The sequence below is a fragment of the Hippocampus comes genome, unplaced genomic scaffold, assembly GCF_001891065.2.
Source record: "Hippocampus comes isolate QL1 unplaced genomic scaffold, H_comes_QL1_v1.1 scaffold121, whole genome shotgun sequence".
Taxonomy (NCBI): domain Eukaryota; kingdom Metazoa; phylum Chordata; class Actinopteri; order Syngnathiformes; family Syngnathidae; genus Hippocampus; species Hippocampus comes.
Window position 1 is genome coordinate 600,845 of NW_017805986.1, and position 16,436 is coordinate 617,280.

General features: G+C 45.2%; 1 protein-coding gene and 1 non-coding gene across 6 annotated transcripts in view; one reads left to right on the forward strand and one right to left on the reverse strand.

The window, feature by feature from the left end:
* Positions 1-16,436, forward strand: part of LOC109528775 (SH3 and PX domain-containing protein 2A-like) — a 47,555-nt gene that overhangs the window by 17,972 nt on the left and 13,147 nt on the right. For 4 of the 5 annotated variants that reach the window (XM_019891732.1, XM_019891735.1, XM_019891730.1 and 1 more), the window contains exons 6-7: positions 480-511; positions 9,064-9,192. In XM_019891732.1, the coding sequence (XP_019747291.1) occupies positions 480-511; positions 9,064-9,192 (161 nt within the window). The remainder of the gene's footprint in view (positions 1-479; positions 512-9,063; positions 9,193-16,436) is intronic. The other variant, XM_019891734.1, reaches the window with a different exon arrangement.
* trnar-ccu (transfer RNA arginine (anticodon CCU)) lies at positions 11,241-11,313 on the reverse strand. Its single transcript has one exon. It is a non-coding gene; the product is annotated as a tRNA-Arg (tRNA).

The window sequence follows — 16,436 nt, forward strand, 5'->3', positions numbered from 1 at the left end:
TGTATGAGAATAGTAACCTTCAAACACTTGTGTGTGTGGTGTGGCTGCTACGATGGCAAAATGTTACTTTAAACGTTGACAAAGGCTTTACGATGGCAACGCGTCGACCCTGGAAACGTTGACTTTATTTCTTTGAATGAATCTTTTGAAAGCATTCTGAAATATATTCCGTTGACCTGTTCAACTTCGAAATGACGTAGCCTTTCATAATATGATTCTTGACACCTTGTTGACTGTTGAGACCCTCCACGCACTCTGTGGTCGCCCCAGCCCCTTTGATATCGCGATGATAAGTTCTACATGCATTCCCAGTGAGGGTTTGGTCCACTGTGCTTGTGCCAACCACGTTGGGAGGGTCCCACAAATAGATTGAACCGTGTTCACATACTGGATTAATCAAGCTGTGTCAATGCTTGGTGTTACTTTGAGAGCTCCAGCCTGAAAATGACCTTGCCTCTCTTGTGTTGCTTTTTTCCCAGGGATTGCGGGGGCTCTGGCAGACGCAAATCGGGTAAGGATCTGTTTTTAGAAATTCAACCAGTGTAGTCAATCGTCTCGGATTTCACAGTTTACGGCTCTTATAAATGTTATGATATCATTTATTCACCGTGGTATTTTGGGGGGCCACAGTTGAGCTCTTCTCTGAATACTAGACATGTGAAATTGATGAAAAAAACGTTTATAGCCTTCTATATAAATCATTCAAACTGTAAATTTACCAAAAACGACAATCCTAAAACAATATTCCCCGAGATTGTGGTTCATTATTTGCACTTTTTAGCTGTTTACTTTTCCCCCCTAGAGAACAGCAAAAAACAATAAGCACAGCTCTTAAAAGCACAAACATGTACACACAAAATACACTCTCCTTCAATTCTGCGAACATCCCAGACTGAACTTGACTCCACCCCCACATACAAAAAGATCTTAGTCCCGTCGTCGAGATGTATCACTTCAACATACTTTATTGACACCAATTACTACTTATCTTTTTTGCAAAAAACAAACAAACAAACAAAAAAATGCGTAACTTTAAGTATTGGAAGTTATTTACGGGTACCAGCACAGCTGTACTAAAAGAAAACTTCCACCGTTATATTTTTCCAGTTTGACACTTCCAGTTATACTATGCAGAAAAAATGTAAGGAAATAAAGCAACAGCAATAAAACAAAAAAAAAGAAAAGAAAAAAACCCAGAGGTTTATTTACTACTTTCCTACCAGCCCGAGATTTTACACCATCCATTCCAATAAGAGCACAAAACCTTTTACAGCCCATAGGTGAGGATAGGTTTTCACTGGAACAAAAATGTGGGAGAGTGAATTTGTTAATTGTGATCTGTGACTAGTTTAGGCTTCAATGTATCTTGCTTAAGTGATTCCCTTTTTTTAACCGACTGACCCGCAATAAGCTAACGATGGGTGGGCGCTGGATAGACCACCTGTTTGTGCCTCGATATTTTTTCTGCCAAGGCTGACAGTGGAGAGGTGTGTGTGTGTGTGTGTGTGTGTGTGTGTGTGTGTGTGTGTGTGCGTGTGCGTGTGCGTGTGCGCGTGAGAGAGAGAAAGGAGAGTGCAAGGGAAGAACGTGTGAGTGACTCAGCTGACCATAGGGATACGGGCGTAGGAGGCAGCAATGAAAGTATGCAAAAGCCTTCGGCTAGCAGCTGCGCGAGTGTATTTGTGTCCGTTTGTTGTAACAAGTGTGTGCGTGTCGCCCAGCAATACCGACACACGCTTTGCTAAATGACGTTTCTTTTTGCAGTCGTGCACATTTGCGCCGCTTAACCAGATTTGCCACCAAAAAGGAAAAAAAAACCCAACTCTCCTAACCTAAATTTATCATATGTTCCATTGCATTATGCTTTGCGCAACAAGGAATTCCAGCGCCATTGCAAAATGGAAACATTAATGCACTGTGTGTGGGTGTGTGTGTGTGTGTGTGTGTGTGTGTGTGCGCGCGTGTGTGTGCGCGTGTGTGTGTTTGTGTGTGTAAAGTAACCTACATTCACTCTAAGCAAAGCGGCAGCCCCTGGAAAGTTCATCATCTAGTCCTAATTAGCGTATAATGAGCTTTGCCGCTTCTAAGATCTCCACGTGTTTATGCGTTTACTGATCTGTAAATCTCCGCTGGACATTGGCGGTTAGCGCAGATGAAACGGTTGACCTCGCTCCTCTACCAGACTGCGGTGAAATTTTGTGCTGGAGCTAGCATCTTTTACGGTTTCCATAATTACACGGTGCCAGTATCCCGCTAGACTTTGCTAAGAATGCGAGCGGTTGGGAGGTTGCGGACGAGTGTGTGTGTGTGCATGTGTGTGCGTGTATGTGTGTGCGCGCGCGTGTGTGTGTGTGTGTGTGTGTGTGTGTGTGTGTGTGTGTGTGTGTGTGTGTGTGTGCGCGCATACCTGGCAAGCGTGAGAATTCTAAACATCTGCAGTTAACGCACAATCGAGCCCTCTGAGATGAGAGAGAAAAAGTGCTGCAAAATGGCACCGTGGTACTTTTCTCGCATAATCGCACAACCGCCATAGCGAGCGACAAAGAAATGCAATGGGACTTCTGAATTCACAATTCCTTCGTCAACTGCAATACTATTAGTTGTTAGCCTGTCTATGGCGTCTAGCAAAGGGAGCTAGCGAACATGTTCACGTGGTTCCAAATTCCTTTGCTACACAGTGATCTCAAATCACAAAAACACCCCCATGCTACCATCTGCAGGCCATAGTTGTTTTTTTAAAAAATTTTTTAATTTTTTTTTTTTTTTTTTTTCTTTCTCCACTTTTACAAAGGCAGCAAAAGTGGCCAAAACAAACCCCCCCCCCTCCCCCTTTAAAAAAAAAAAAAAAAAAAAAAAGATTACAATTCTACGTCTCGGTTTCAGTTGAAAGATTTTATGTCAGCCGTGCTCAAACTAAATTAACGCCATGATCACATAATCCACCAGGAATCAATTCTATAGATTTTTCTTATTCTGTTCTTTCAAAACGGGGACCATTGTGTCAACCTTTGAGGTTTTACTCTCTACATTGCATTTTTATTTTCATTTTTTTTCTCAAAATCCTCTGATACCTGCAAATTAAAAAGTAATCCAATTTATAGTCCATTTTAGATACACTGTAATGAAAAGGGGCGGTCCGGTGGTCGAGTGGTTAGCGCGTCGACCTCACAGTGCAGAGGTCGTGGGTTTGATTGCGGCTCCGGCCTTAGTGTGTGCAGTTTGCATGTTCTCCCGGGCTTGCGTGGGTTTTCTCTGGGTACTCCGGTTTCCTCCCACATTCCAAAAAAAAAAAAAAAACATGCATGGCAGGCTTTTTGAACACTCAAAAATGTCCCTAGGCATGAGTGTGAGCGCGGATGGTTGTTTGTCTCTGTGTGCCCTGCGATTGGCTGGCAACCGGTTCAGGGTGTCCCCTGCCTACTGCCCAAAGACAGTTGGGATAGGCTCCAACACGCCCCGTGACCGTTGTGAAGATAAAGCGGTTCGGATGAATGAATGAATATAATGAAAAGGTGAGATTTTTTTCACAAACACCCACTGTTTTCCTTGCCACTTTTGTGAACATTATCCCGCATCAGCGGTTTCCGATATTTTCGGAGCATTTGACACATTTGGTGCGTATTAAGAAAGTGAGAAGTCAGAAGACAGCACAAAATGAGTATGAGAAGAAAAAGCGGCGCAGGGCTCGGGGGGTGTAGTGCATGTGAAAAGCAGATGGAGAGGAGGTTTACGTGGCAAGTGGAAACCATTTCACTGTTGCGCCTGAACCTAAGGGAGTGTGTTTATGTGCGCAGCCTTGCTGTCTTTATTTGAGCTGCAGGCCCCTGGGGGGCTATGTGGCCTGTGTGTGTGTGTGTGTGTGTGTGTGTGTGTGTGTGGTTGTGTGTAGATATGCTTCTGTCAGTGTTTATGTGTGTACACATGTGTGTTTGTGCCATGTTTCGGGCGGGGGCAAAAGGGTTAACTGATGCACGGGCGCTCTGTTGGGCCGGTCAGGAGGTGTTTTGTGTTTGCAGATGGATATGACTCGAAATTGGCGCAGGAAATCGTTAAGGGCAAATCTGGTAGGACAACAGTGCAGTGTTTCGCCAGTTTCTTTCTCAATGAAAAGCCATTGAGCAGTGTGCATTTAAACAGACCCCCCACCCCCTTTTTTAAAACTTTTTCATACACAATGATGAGATTCACAGAACAAGAACGACCCACTGTAGGGGTCAAAGCAGGTTCAAGTTCAGTGCGCATGCAACTTGAGGCATAAACGATGCCTCCCATTTAAATTTACTGTACTCTGTTGCATCAAAAAGGAAGCCTAAATGTTTAATATGTAATTCGGCTAAGTGAGCTGGCCGTTCTACACCCTCTGAATCAATGGTGGGCAGCGTATCAAACAAATGCTAACAAACAATGCAAAACACCATAGGCAGGCTCACAAATGGTAATCGGTGTTACGGTGTTATAAGCCTTAAGGCAACATATATTTGACCACGAAACGTGGAGCAACACATGTCGACTGTCAAACTACGAATACATTGCACTCCCACTATTCATGGTAGATAGGTCCTGGGGCAGTACACGAATAGCAAATACCCGTGTATAGTTGATGCCCACTGAAGTGCATTAAAAAAAATTAAAACCCACTAAATCTTGCAAAACATCACATATGCATTTTCCATGAAAAACAGTTGTTGGCTCCCCCGCAAAAAAACACAACAAATATTACTGCGGCTTATTGAGGAGTTTCGACTGCATATTTTGCTGGGGATTACTGTAAAAGCGGAAATAGCAGGTCGACTTCATCCTTTCATTGCTTGTTAGGCGCCCTTTATACAAACAATACTTGGAAAACGGCAGGAAACAGTCTGGCTTTTACAAAAGGGGCTATTGACAAAGTGGTGTTAATGTATTGTTCCTCCACCCCGCCGCCCCCGTCCATTGCCGCTAAGTGATATAAGTAGCTCCATAGAGACTTCTAGTACAACTGGTTTTATTGAGAAACAGTAAATGTTTTCTTCCTATTGAGTTTTTTTTTGTTTTTTTTTTTAAATCAAAGGTTACACGACCGAATTACAGATTAATTGAACGAAACAAATCTCTCGATTTACAATCTTGTGAACTTTGTCTTAACTAAAGAATTGTTCTTGGAAAATGTCAGTGCTCGGCGGGTCTGACCTTTTCCCCCACCGAGGGCCACATAGTGATGCCGTGACATGAGTACATCTGCGCTACACCGAACAGCAGTGCGGCGACCTTTGCTAATCTGCTGCTGATGAGCCAAACAAAGGCTTTGCCAAATTTGGCTCCTTGCAAAGAAAAGTTGCTCCGTTGATGAAGTACTGCGAGTAATTATTGCAGTTTTTAGCAGTCTTTTTGCGGCGTTGATCGTGGGTGAGCATGCACAGGGTTGGATAGCGTTTGGTCGTCTGGGAGTGCGAGGGTGGAGCGCAGGAAGCATGCGGAACGAGTGAGGCATAAACACAGCGAGCGGTTAATCGAGCCATCTGATGCAAGCCAAGAAGTAAATACTTTTCTTTTCTAGGCCTACTAAAAGAATACTCACAGAGCATGTATATTTAACACGCAATTGTTGTTGGGTGATTTTTTTGGGCTCATTTTAGCAATAAGTAACGGTACTTAAATAATGACTTCCCTCAAATGTATTTCACCTAATGCGTGCTAGCAAGATCCCAATGTAGCCTCACTTCATTCCAACCAACCATCCTGCCCCAACATTTCTGACCAAAGAAACGGCCCCATCTCACTAACGCACACATGATGGAGTCTTGCCAAAAACGAAATGTTACCGGTTCGTCTTATTTTTTTATTTATTGTTTTTTGCAATGTACAATCAATTAAAACACAAGAGAAGTGATCAAGTTGCCTAATGACCCAATGGGGACAGTCACGTCGTAGCCCGTGGTTGCAGCCACGTCCAGCTGTCCATATGCAGTCGTCCGCACCTCGAACGCCACTTTTACATCCCTTGTCATGAAATAGAGAGGTCAATTTCCAAACTTTTGTTGCTAACCCGAGTTAATTAACCAAGAAATAATTTCCCGTGCGAGAGCCCGTGTCTCTCTCCATTAGCCTTTGTCGGCACCGGTGAGCATGAGCAAATAATTGACATTTCCCGCGGTCACGACTGTCTCGACAGTGTCTGATTGGCTAGTATTGGTCTCACCATGAAAGGTTGAGAAGTAATAAAAAGACAAGAACTTTTTACTTTCATTTCCTGACGCCCACATCACTCACCAGGCTAGGCCCCGCCACACCTTTTAAAGCCATACACACTCAAAGTCACAAATAATACCGTGTGGAACATGAGAATGGTGACCCCATGTAGACAATAATAATAATAATAATAATAATACCTCTACCTCATATGCACTTTTTACTGCTTAATACCATGAAACCCATTTTTATCGGATTACTCGATGAGTCGAGAAAAATGTAACAAATATGAGTAAAATGGTACAATAATCGATTCTAAAAATATTCAACAGCTGTCATTTTATTATGGACAAATGCGCACAACTATATATGTGAACCGACTGCATTTTAAGTGAGTCATTACACAGGAAAGCCAACACGTGCATGAATGCGTTCCGTTTTACGAGCCGTGAAAAGCATTGTGACGTTGGCGTCCTCATTGAGCCGCCGTAATAAGTCATCGGTGAATTGTAAAAACACTTCTGGACTGCTAGCAAAATGGATGCTTTTACTCGCATCCACTGAATGATAACCACTGCTGTATTATACTTGGAAGAGTTGGAGACAATACCTCAAATGGAAGTCGTGTTTCTGTCTCCAGTAGTGTGGTTTTCGGCAGAAGTCCGACACAATACAACATGACATTTGTGATACCGCAGTAATCCCGCGTCAGACTCTCCGCTAGGATTTGAAAGACGGATAGTGTTGACTTGACCTTCAGAAATGATTAGGTTATATGTCAATTTGTAATCTGGGGAAGGAAAAAAAACCCTCCAGAGTGAAGTATTACTCTCCGGTGTGTTTCAGCACTCTTGTTGCCGGGTGATTTCTTTGGTAAAAATGGCAGTTAAATCCAACCTGTCTTCTACCGCTAAGCCTCATTTGGATTGATATGTTTCTATTTTTCATCCTCATGCTGAAACAGGCTTCCTCTTTCCAGGAACACTTTGTCACGCTTGAAAAAGAAATGCTTCATTTGCTGCCCAGTTCCCCTGAAAATTTTTCGGGAAACTGACTTGGAAAAACGTTTGGTGCCGAGGCCAAAACAATCGAAGTATTGGCAGGTTTGGCATCATCGCGTGGCATTTGGGTGCCATAGAACTCTGTTGGACTGAATTGAAGAGTTTCATTCATACAAAAAAAATAATTGTGCTTTACCGCCATCTTGTGGCATCGTGGTATCAAGGAACTATGTTCAGGTAGTTGCAGAGCTTCATTTCAAACAAAATAGAGGCTTTGTCAAAAACCTTTGGAGCAGTTTTTTTATTCGTTTCAACAGGACTTGGGCCCTGTCCTGCGCGGATCGCAGGAGAACACTGTATTGATATGACTGAGATATGCAGCAGTTTAGCAGATGGTAAAGAATTCTTCAAAAACAGTCTTTAAGTTGTTTGATACTACTCCCAGTTGAAGTTTACTGCCCCCACCTCCCCCTACACACACAAAAAAAAAGTACAGCAAAGAAAATGACAGGTTGTGTATTTAAACCAACCACATAGCTTGCCTTGGGAAAGTCCGCTTAGTTTAATGTTGACAAAAAATACAAAAGGGCATCGTTAGATATTTGAACACAAACGGTGGCCAAACACAAGTAGACAGACAATATGAACTGACTTTTACTCACAGGCATATATTTTTTATCCTCTTCCAGGAATAACGGTTGCCTACTGAAGACTATCTCCGTGTATATGTGATGCTGGTCCCAATCTTGCAGTATTTCTCTCCCTCTTATGAGTAGGTCTTTTGTTGCTGTGTAAACAAATTTTTAAAAGCCCATTCAAGTCAATGCACCCTGGCATCCTTGTAAGGCGACCACATTAAAATGCACTCAGCAGAAGCATTTGTTTATGGATTGAGGTGATTGCGGCATTTGACTCTTGTTCACCTCCGCATCATTTCATTCCACTACACCTATCTGCAAGACTTTTCACAATGAAGCCTTCGTTTCCTAGCGCATGCGCAGCCCGCCGTGGGCAGCGGTCGTGGCTCACATTTCCGCCGCATCCTCGCAAATAAAACCCATCTGCGGTCTGCCTCACAAGTGGGCATTCTGATACTCAGAGTGAACCTGGTGCCGGCGAAGAGATGAATGTGCTCAAGTTATGAAAACAAGCCCAAACTAAGTCACCGCCGGTGTTGACATGGTTAACCCGGCGAGGTAGAGAAAGGAACATTTCCATTGGCTGCGTTGCACGCCGTAGGCCGAGGTCTAGTGTTTCATGGAGACAGAGGGCCATCCCTCTGAGTGCTGTTCCAGCCCCTTCATCTGGTTCTATTTAAGGCTTCTGGTGCCGACTCTTATGATTGGCGTACACAACCCCCCCTCGCACCCCCCCAACTCTTCCTCCAAGTTCCAACCCCGACTGAGGAGAAGGAGGCTTTTTAGCAGATGGTTTATTTTCCGAGGGAAGCCATTTCTTTCTCCTTCTCTCAACTGTCCCGGTCCTTAAACACTTCTATGACTCGCGCGGCATCCGATCGGGGCTCTCCTTCCAACTATGTTCATGTTTGTACCTGCGTCTCCTGACCCGGTTTCAGCATTGTTGGACACTGTGGATGAGGCGGTTTCTGCGACACACAATGGATTCTCAACTTTTTTCCGCCTGAGCGTTCCCGTTTTCGGGATGATGATCTCCGTCTAGACTTTCAGCATCTCCGCTGCCCCTCATGTTGGGCTGGAGGGGGATGCACCTCTATGGCTAGACTCTCAGGAAGATGCACTGAGCCCTGTGAATATTGTGATTGGCTGAGCTCAAGTGACAAAGTGGCCTATGGCACAACGGGTGCCCAGCGGTCGCTCCAGGGGACCTATGGCTGGCAGCTGGCTGACAGCCTGTTTCTTCCCGTCAACTCCAGGTCTGGACGCCTCGGACCCTATGGTCCTGGAACAGTATGTGGTGGTGGCCAGTTACGAGAAGCAGGAGCCTGCGGAAATCAGCCTCCAAGCGGGTGAGGTGGTGGACGTCATCGAGAAGAGCGAGAGCGGTGAGTGATCCGGACAAACGCGCAACATATTAGCTGTGCTCAGCAAGACTCAAGACAGTTTTTGCGATGCACTCTTTCCACTGCTTTCTCAAACATTTCCACTCTTCCACAATCCTCGAGCTTCCTGGCTCCTTTTGTCCCACGTCCACCCTGTTTTAGCTCCATCTGGAGGCTCATTCTGGCCTGCAGTCAGCTCTGTTTTTGTCCCACTGTTGGTTCAGGCGAGAGGCCAGCATTCCGCCTCTGGCAAGAGGAATCTCTCCCAGACTTGTATTAATTATTCCGCCGCACTTTAATGGAAAGCCAGCAAGACATGCCTGATGTACAAATGCCAGCTGCAAAGAGTCCTTAGTCAGCAGTTTAAGCCTTGGAAAATGTTAGTGGACAGGGCCAAGAGTTTTTTTTTTTTTTTAATAGAATCACAAACATTGTCCAGGATGATCTTACAGCAAATTCAATTCAATCACAGAATAAGACTTTCGAGACAGCAGAATAGCAAAAATGTCATCAAGTGGTGATTATTTGTAATGAATACCAGGAGTACCCAACCATATGTTTTTGGTCAAAGCTCTCAATTACAACTAAAGCGGTTTTAAAGCGTGAATGGCAAGATGAGCCCGGGAGGTTTAGGCCCGCAAGGGTTTGACGCTGAGCTTTAATGGTGTGCTGAGACAGTAAAACAGTAATGGGACTCATGTGTTCTTCAGAGGCATGCCACGGAAAGAGAGATGGAGGAGGAAAACAGTGACCGGGAAGGGAACGGGACTTGGGTTTCACCACGGGTGTGATTGAAACTCCGCGCCGCGCTGGCCTTAAGCGAGGAGAACGTGGCCTGGGTTGGCTTTGAAGTGTCACGTGTGGGAGCCTCAGGTTCACATATTTGTTTTCACTCGCTGCTCCGGTAGGATCTGAGCCCAATGGGGGAGCCACAGCGAGACGTATGCGCTAACATCTACAAGCCCTTTCATCCAGGGCCTCGGAGGAAGTCAAATTCCGTGCCTTTCAGTTGACCGCCGTGTGCCAATGAGCCATGTCGAATGTGACGGACGACTGACTGCACTTAACTCTCGTTATGATTTGCCAACTTTTGACATTTGTTCATCCAGTCTGCGGCACTTATCCTGTTCAGGTTCACGATGGAGCGGGAGGCTCGTTACAGCTGAGGCGGGGTACTTCCTGGAATGGTCGTCGTTCCATAGCAGGGGCCCATAAAGAACCATTCACACCTAAAGGCAACTTAGAATCTATAATTAACCTTTCGTTTATCGGAATGCGGTAGGAAAATGAACTACCTCGAGAGAACCAATCCAAGCAAAACCCGGAACCTTTGATGGTGTGGACCAGATGCTCCAAAAATGCCCCACCGTATGTTTCCATCTTATTTCACTGATTGGACATGTTCGCCAAGCTAACAGGTTCATGCCTCGCCTCTAGATTTGATTTCCAGCTCGTGAAATATCAACAGCTCCTGCGATGGAAGAAGGCTGACGCCGCTCCATTGGGCTACGTGACATCACTCCATATGGCTTTGCCAAAACTAACACAAGCACGTGGCGGAGAGGAATTTCGAGCTCATTTAATTTAGCGTTGATTCCCCCAAGCGGGATAAGTTAAAAAAAAATAATTTAACGTCTTCTGACATATTGATCTCTTAATTCCAGACGCAAGCCAAGAATCTGCCGATCGGTAGATATTTGCAGTGTTTTCCGATGCGTCCGGGCCAATTTTGGTCTTGCTGTTGACTTCACCCAGCTATTTATTATTCTGTCGCTGGCTGGGTGTTCACACGTCACTCGCCTTGGATTAAATAATATATGTCATTGGAGAGGCAGGGAATCTGGGTCAGAGCTGTAAGGGAGCCCAGTTTTCTCCACTTCTCCCCGGCCAAGGCGGTATTTTCCGCTGGAAAGGCTGGATGCTGCAGTTTGCTCCGTAGCCCTTGTTTCAGTGCTGACAGTGTTGACGATGGAGACGAATCCAATTTTGAAATGATGCGTTTGGAGTCGGTGGTACTGTTGGGAGGACGTCTCATAAAAAATGCAACTTTCCACCCCAGATGGGACTTGAACCCACAATCCCTGGCTTAGGAGGCCAGTGCCTTATCCATTAGGCCACTGAGGCGCTTTGTAATCCTTTTTTGATAAATTGTCATACCAAAATCCAACCCCGCGTAAATCAGGGCTGATAACCACTTATAAAAACACAGTGCCTGTTTGCAAAGAAAGGAACAGGCTTTATCGCAGCGGCATTATGGGCCGTGCGAGGAAACTGTGTTTTATAATAATTCTGTCCTCACTCCCTTCGCATGATTACGCATGCTTTGTTTTATTTGTCTCGTTGGTGGGAGTTTGGTGGAGGTGGGGATGGGGCTCGGGGCTGCTAGGGGGTTGCTTGTTGAGAGTAGCGCAGGAGAAACGCGTCGAGAAATGGAAAAAGTCGTTTCCTGCCAAAGTTAGTGGTTCAGAGAGGTCGGTTCATTATGGTGGCTTAATGGATCCTCCAGGATGCCTCTCCTCAGTTTACACTCCATGAGAGATGTTCAACAAAACCAAGCTACCAACCTCGTCGGCGAGTTAAAAAAAGCTCACCATGGAGTGCTTTATTGAAAACTTCCTGGAAATGTTGTACTTACTACAGCCAGTTTGACAATGCCCTCAAGGGCACCCCGAGGCGTGCTGTGCCCGGTCCGGTGAAGCAAATCTCTTTCTCTGGACCAGCCGGTGTTTAACTTGTCTCCATTCCAAGTCTAGATCAGCCCTCATAAATTACAAATGAACTCAAGGAATGCCCCAAGACCCGCTGGCACCGCCCTTGTTTTGTATGCATTGTGCCTTCCCCACCCGCTTTAATAAAGAGGGTGGAGTAGCGTAAGTAAAAACATATGAGGAACCTAAAGGTCACTCAGGACAGAAGTCCTTGACTTCACGTTCCTCTGCATCCCACTCAAAAGTTTTGGCAGATCGGAACGGCGGAAAACCTGGAAGGTAAAAAGGGTTTCTTCACCTGCTTTTGATGTTCAACTGGCTGACTCACTGCCGAGTGAACCTGCAGGAAATTCTGCAAGATTAAGCCGCGTCGGCCCTTGAAACGACATGATGGATGTGCTGGATGTCTGTTCTACTCTCACATGGTAAAAATATATCCCGACTGTAGTCGCCCGGCGTCTGTCTGCGGGCGCAGGGCAAGATGAGCTTTAGCGCTCGGCTCAACAAGCGCATGTTTGGAAAGTCTTTTGATTTATCCTCTGCGATCCCACACCATTTGCACATACAGATGGGTTGTCCAATGAAAGGAAAAGGCGCATGCGAGTGGAGTGCGTTTGGAAGGTGTTTGGGCCGCCTCACGCTTTAATATGAAGACTGGCCTAAATTCTCCGGAACTCGACTTGGGAGAGTTGATGTTGATTATATTCCCTTATTTGGTATCGCGACAATGGTTGGTGGTGTTTAGCAAGCACATCCCTTCGAAGGCCAGGCAAGAAAAGTTCAAGGCCTCCCTTGCAGCATCTGTATTCCTTATGTTTCTTAACCTGTCCCTTAAAATGAGCGCGCATTTAGCTTCACCACTGGCGGATGGTCAGTCAAGTTTACTGGCGCAACCATGGGGTCCGGGTTTTAGGTTACCCGACCGTTACAACAGGAACTGGAAATGGAAGAAAATATTCCAGTTCACTCTTCTGGGAAGAATTTCTGCCGTATTCTGAAGTGTCTGTGCATGGGAATCTCTCTTCGTTCTTCCAGGAGAGCATCCCTAAGGGTCACTGGCTAAAGGAGGCTTGGCTTGCAAGCCATTCGAGTTCAGACCCAAATGTGTCTATAAAGAGGTTTAGGGTCTGTAAGGGTTTTCATCCCCCCCATCCCCATCCCCCGCCTCCAAACTCATCCAGGGCCTCGTTTAAATTGTTCCCATAAGGACGGAAGCATTGAACTGTCCACGATGGCTTAGGGGTAACAAGTCCAATGCATCCGCTGACACAAAGAAGAACAGGTACACAATGGACAATTTGCCAGTCTGGATCAGGGATTCATTCATTAACAGATGTGTTCCAAGACTCCGCCCCCAACCCATTTATCACCGCTCTGATGGATCGCCATTGATACGTGCCCGGAAAGCCATCGTCCTGGGAGGAATTGTCTCTCTTCTGTCCGCTCTTTTGTTTCAGGCAGAACTGAGACACGGTTTGGATGACGATAAGAAAGTGCAGTGCTCTTGGAGGCTTTCACATTGTGTCGCACGGAAGAACCGTCTCACTTTTCAGTTATCTGGCGCAAATTCCGACCTTGTCAGAAAGACGGTAAACTCGGGTCGAGCACATGCATTGCAGAATTTGTCAGTGATAATCAAGACACTGGCAAATATCACCAAAAGCTGCTTCTATCTTTCATGCGCATGCTTTCTTTCGGTCTTGGTTTTTGCAGCTTCAGGTTTTTTCTTTTGTTCCAGCGGGATTAAAAATCTATCTGTGAACCTCCGTGACAGACAATCAACAGTTTAATGTCTTTTTTTTTTTTTCTTCAAAGCTGCAGTTCCAGATGGAAATGCATCAGTCTCCCATTGTCGTTCCTTTCCTGCGCATTCCTTGAGATTTCCATCGGAAGTCTTCGGGGACCAATTGCGAGGCATTAACCTCATCCCGTGTTTTCGAAAGCTCCTGTCGTATCGCTTTTAAGATCCATTTTGCTCGAGAGGCTGTCAGAGTGGTGCGCAAGTAGTCTTAATTATCACAGATTAGGGAGCAAGACGGCGAGTCTGCCACCGGCTCGTCAGTTAAACCAACATTTCCTTCACACCTTGAAGGGCTGCTGTGTCTTGACATCGGCGGGGGCCTCCCCTGGTACAAGCGACGCTTCGTTTTCGGACCATGAGGCGATCCTTTCACGGCTCTTGAGGGAGAGAACGCAGTTCCTTAGGTCAACATTCGTTCTTGAAAGTCGTGTTGTGCCGTTTTCCAGCAACCCCCCCGCCAACTTTTCGGTAGACCAGAGGCGCCCAGGTCATTGAAACCCAGTGTTTTATGAAAACTGGAAGTGTGTGTGTGCGTGTGTGTTGATACCTCCCTCTCTTGTGTGTGGATACTGGATCTACTGTTAATAAATACAGAAGCTGGAACTGAATGAGGTTTTCTGCTGCTCTACTTGACAGTGGTGTCAGATATCTTGCAGGACTGCTGCGCCGATGCATTCCTCATCATTCCAGGTCCAGAAAAACTTTGGTTTGTTGCTGAATCAGTGAGAAGTGTAGAGCTTTTGTTTTTTTGTTATTTGCTCGTGAAAGTTTTCATTCCTTACGGGTCTCATCATGTCCAATTTCTGCGCCGTTAGCACACTTGATTAGTTGTGTTTGGGAACACCGTCTCCTTTTTACATATCATCCAGTCCTTTAAGGTGGAAAAAAAACAATTTGTGTGTATTTGTTTTCCCCGTCGGGGCAATCTGGTGTGGATTACAGTGAAAATGAAGCTCGCTCAGAGTTTCCAGATTTCAAGAACCGTATGGAACACAAATAGAGTTGAGTTCTTTGTCAATATCCTTTTTACGACCTCTTTCTCATAGCTACAATGCATTTAATAGAAATAACTCAAGTGAATGCAGAAAATGCTGTGACAGGCTCCTCCTTCAAAGACATTCTGGTCCTATAAAAGTGCAGATGAAGAGTGCACGCTCTACTAAAACAATACAAAGTATTTTGATACATTCAACATGCTGACTTAAGAGCTATCGTGCTGCACAGAAATGATTGGTGCCGGTCAGCAATTGGCTGCATTCAGATTATTTATTATTTTTTTCCCCCCTCCAACTTGTTGTTAGCAACACAGGGAGCGGCTGGGAGTGGAAAACACCCATCGAAAAATATAGGAGGGCCCATTAGTGATTGACTTGTGTTGTGATCTTTTCCAACACAGTCCACGTGCGTTTGCCAAAGATGACATGTGCGTCATCCCACATCTGTAGTGCAATTTTATTTCATTTTTTTGCCATATGGATCTGCTTCTTTGCTACTGCACCCTCAACAGCTTGCTGCGATTCATTTGTATGTACGTTGAGTCAGCTGTGCCTTGAAATTGTAGCTCATGGCAAGCCTGCTGAGTATATCTTCCATATTCTTCACATACATGTTAAGGGTAATGTACTAGTACGCTCTTCAGCCGCTGTGAAGAGCGTACTCGCGCTAATGAAAATAAATAAATAAATAAATAAATAAAAACTTTGGGTAGCGGGACACAGATCTGACTGTCATCTACATATCAGTGGAAAAAAACATCTATTTTTTTCTTAAGATATAACCTGAGGACAGGTTACAGAAAGAAACAGCAGGGGCCCCAAAAAAGAACCCTGTGGACCACTGTAAGACAGAAGGGAAGAGTGGGACTCACAGCTACCGAGTTTAACAAGTTCTGTCTGTCAAATAGGTAACCGAATAACGTGGAGTTGTCAAGAGTATGCCAGTTATTCTACTAGTGTGCAGAAATGTCATACCGTAGTGGAAAATAAACATAATTCGTAAGACACAATTGTTCGACTAGTGAACACTTGCCATTTTACTAGTGCACTGAATTGTCTTACTCCGAGTTAGGACAAAGCCCGTACGAGCGCATGGACTTTAAGATGGATAGCAATGACACGGAATAAATGCTCAAAACGGCTTTCCTGCTAGCGTAGCGTGCATGTCCGTTGATCACATCCACATGCATAAGAGAGATGGCAACAACCCGTTACATTGGGGGTTTTCCCAATTCTTCCCATGGTAGAAATAAAGGCCCTCAAAACACAACATTTTGTCAGGAACACGTGCGCTAGAGGTTTGGGCCAGCTGTGATGGCGCACTTCTTATTCTCTTTATGGTTCTCCGAGCAGCTGTCAGGTGCATTGTGTCTCCGTTACCACAACAAACAAGACACTGGGGTGGCGGACCGCATACGTATAGGATGCTTTCGGTGCCAGCTGTGGGAGCTCATGCAGAGGGCGGTCACGCGTGTGGCAAAGGGTGTCGCAAAGTTTTGGGGTTCAGCGAAATTATTTCCATCAACACTTCCCTACACCAAACATCAATTAAACATACAGTAATTGCTCTGAGCTGTGCAATGGAAAGAATCTTAACCAAATTGATTTGCATATTTATCCATCGTCCCTGGCAGATGTGCACTTCTTACACTGACAAGATTGCCACAAGGTGCTTTTAAGACTTCCTCATTTCACCTGAGAAAAAGTTAAGATCTGCCATCGAGCTTCATTGATTTAAATAGG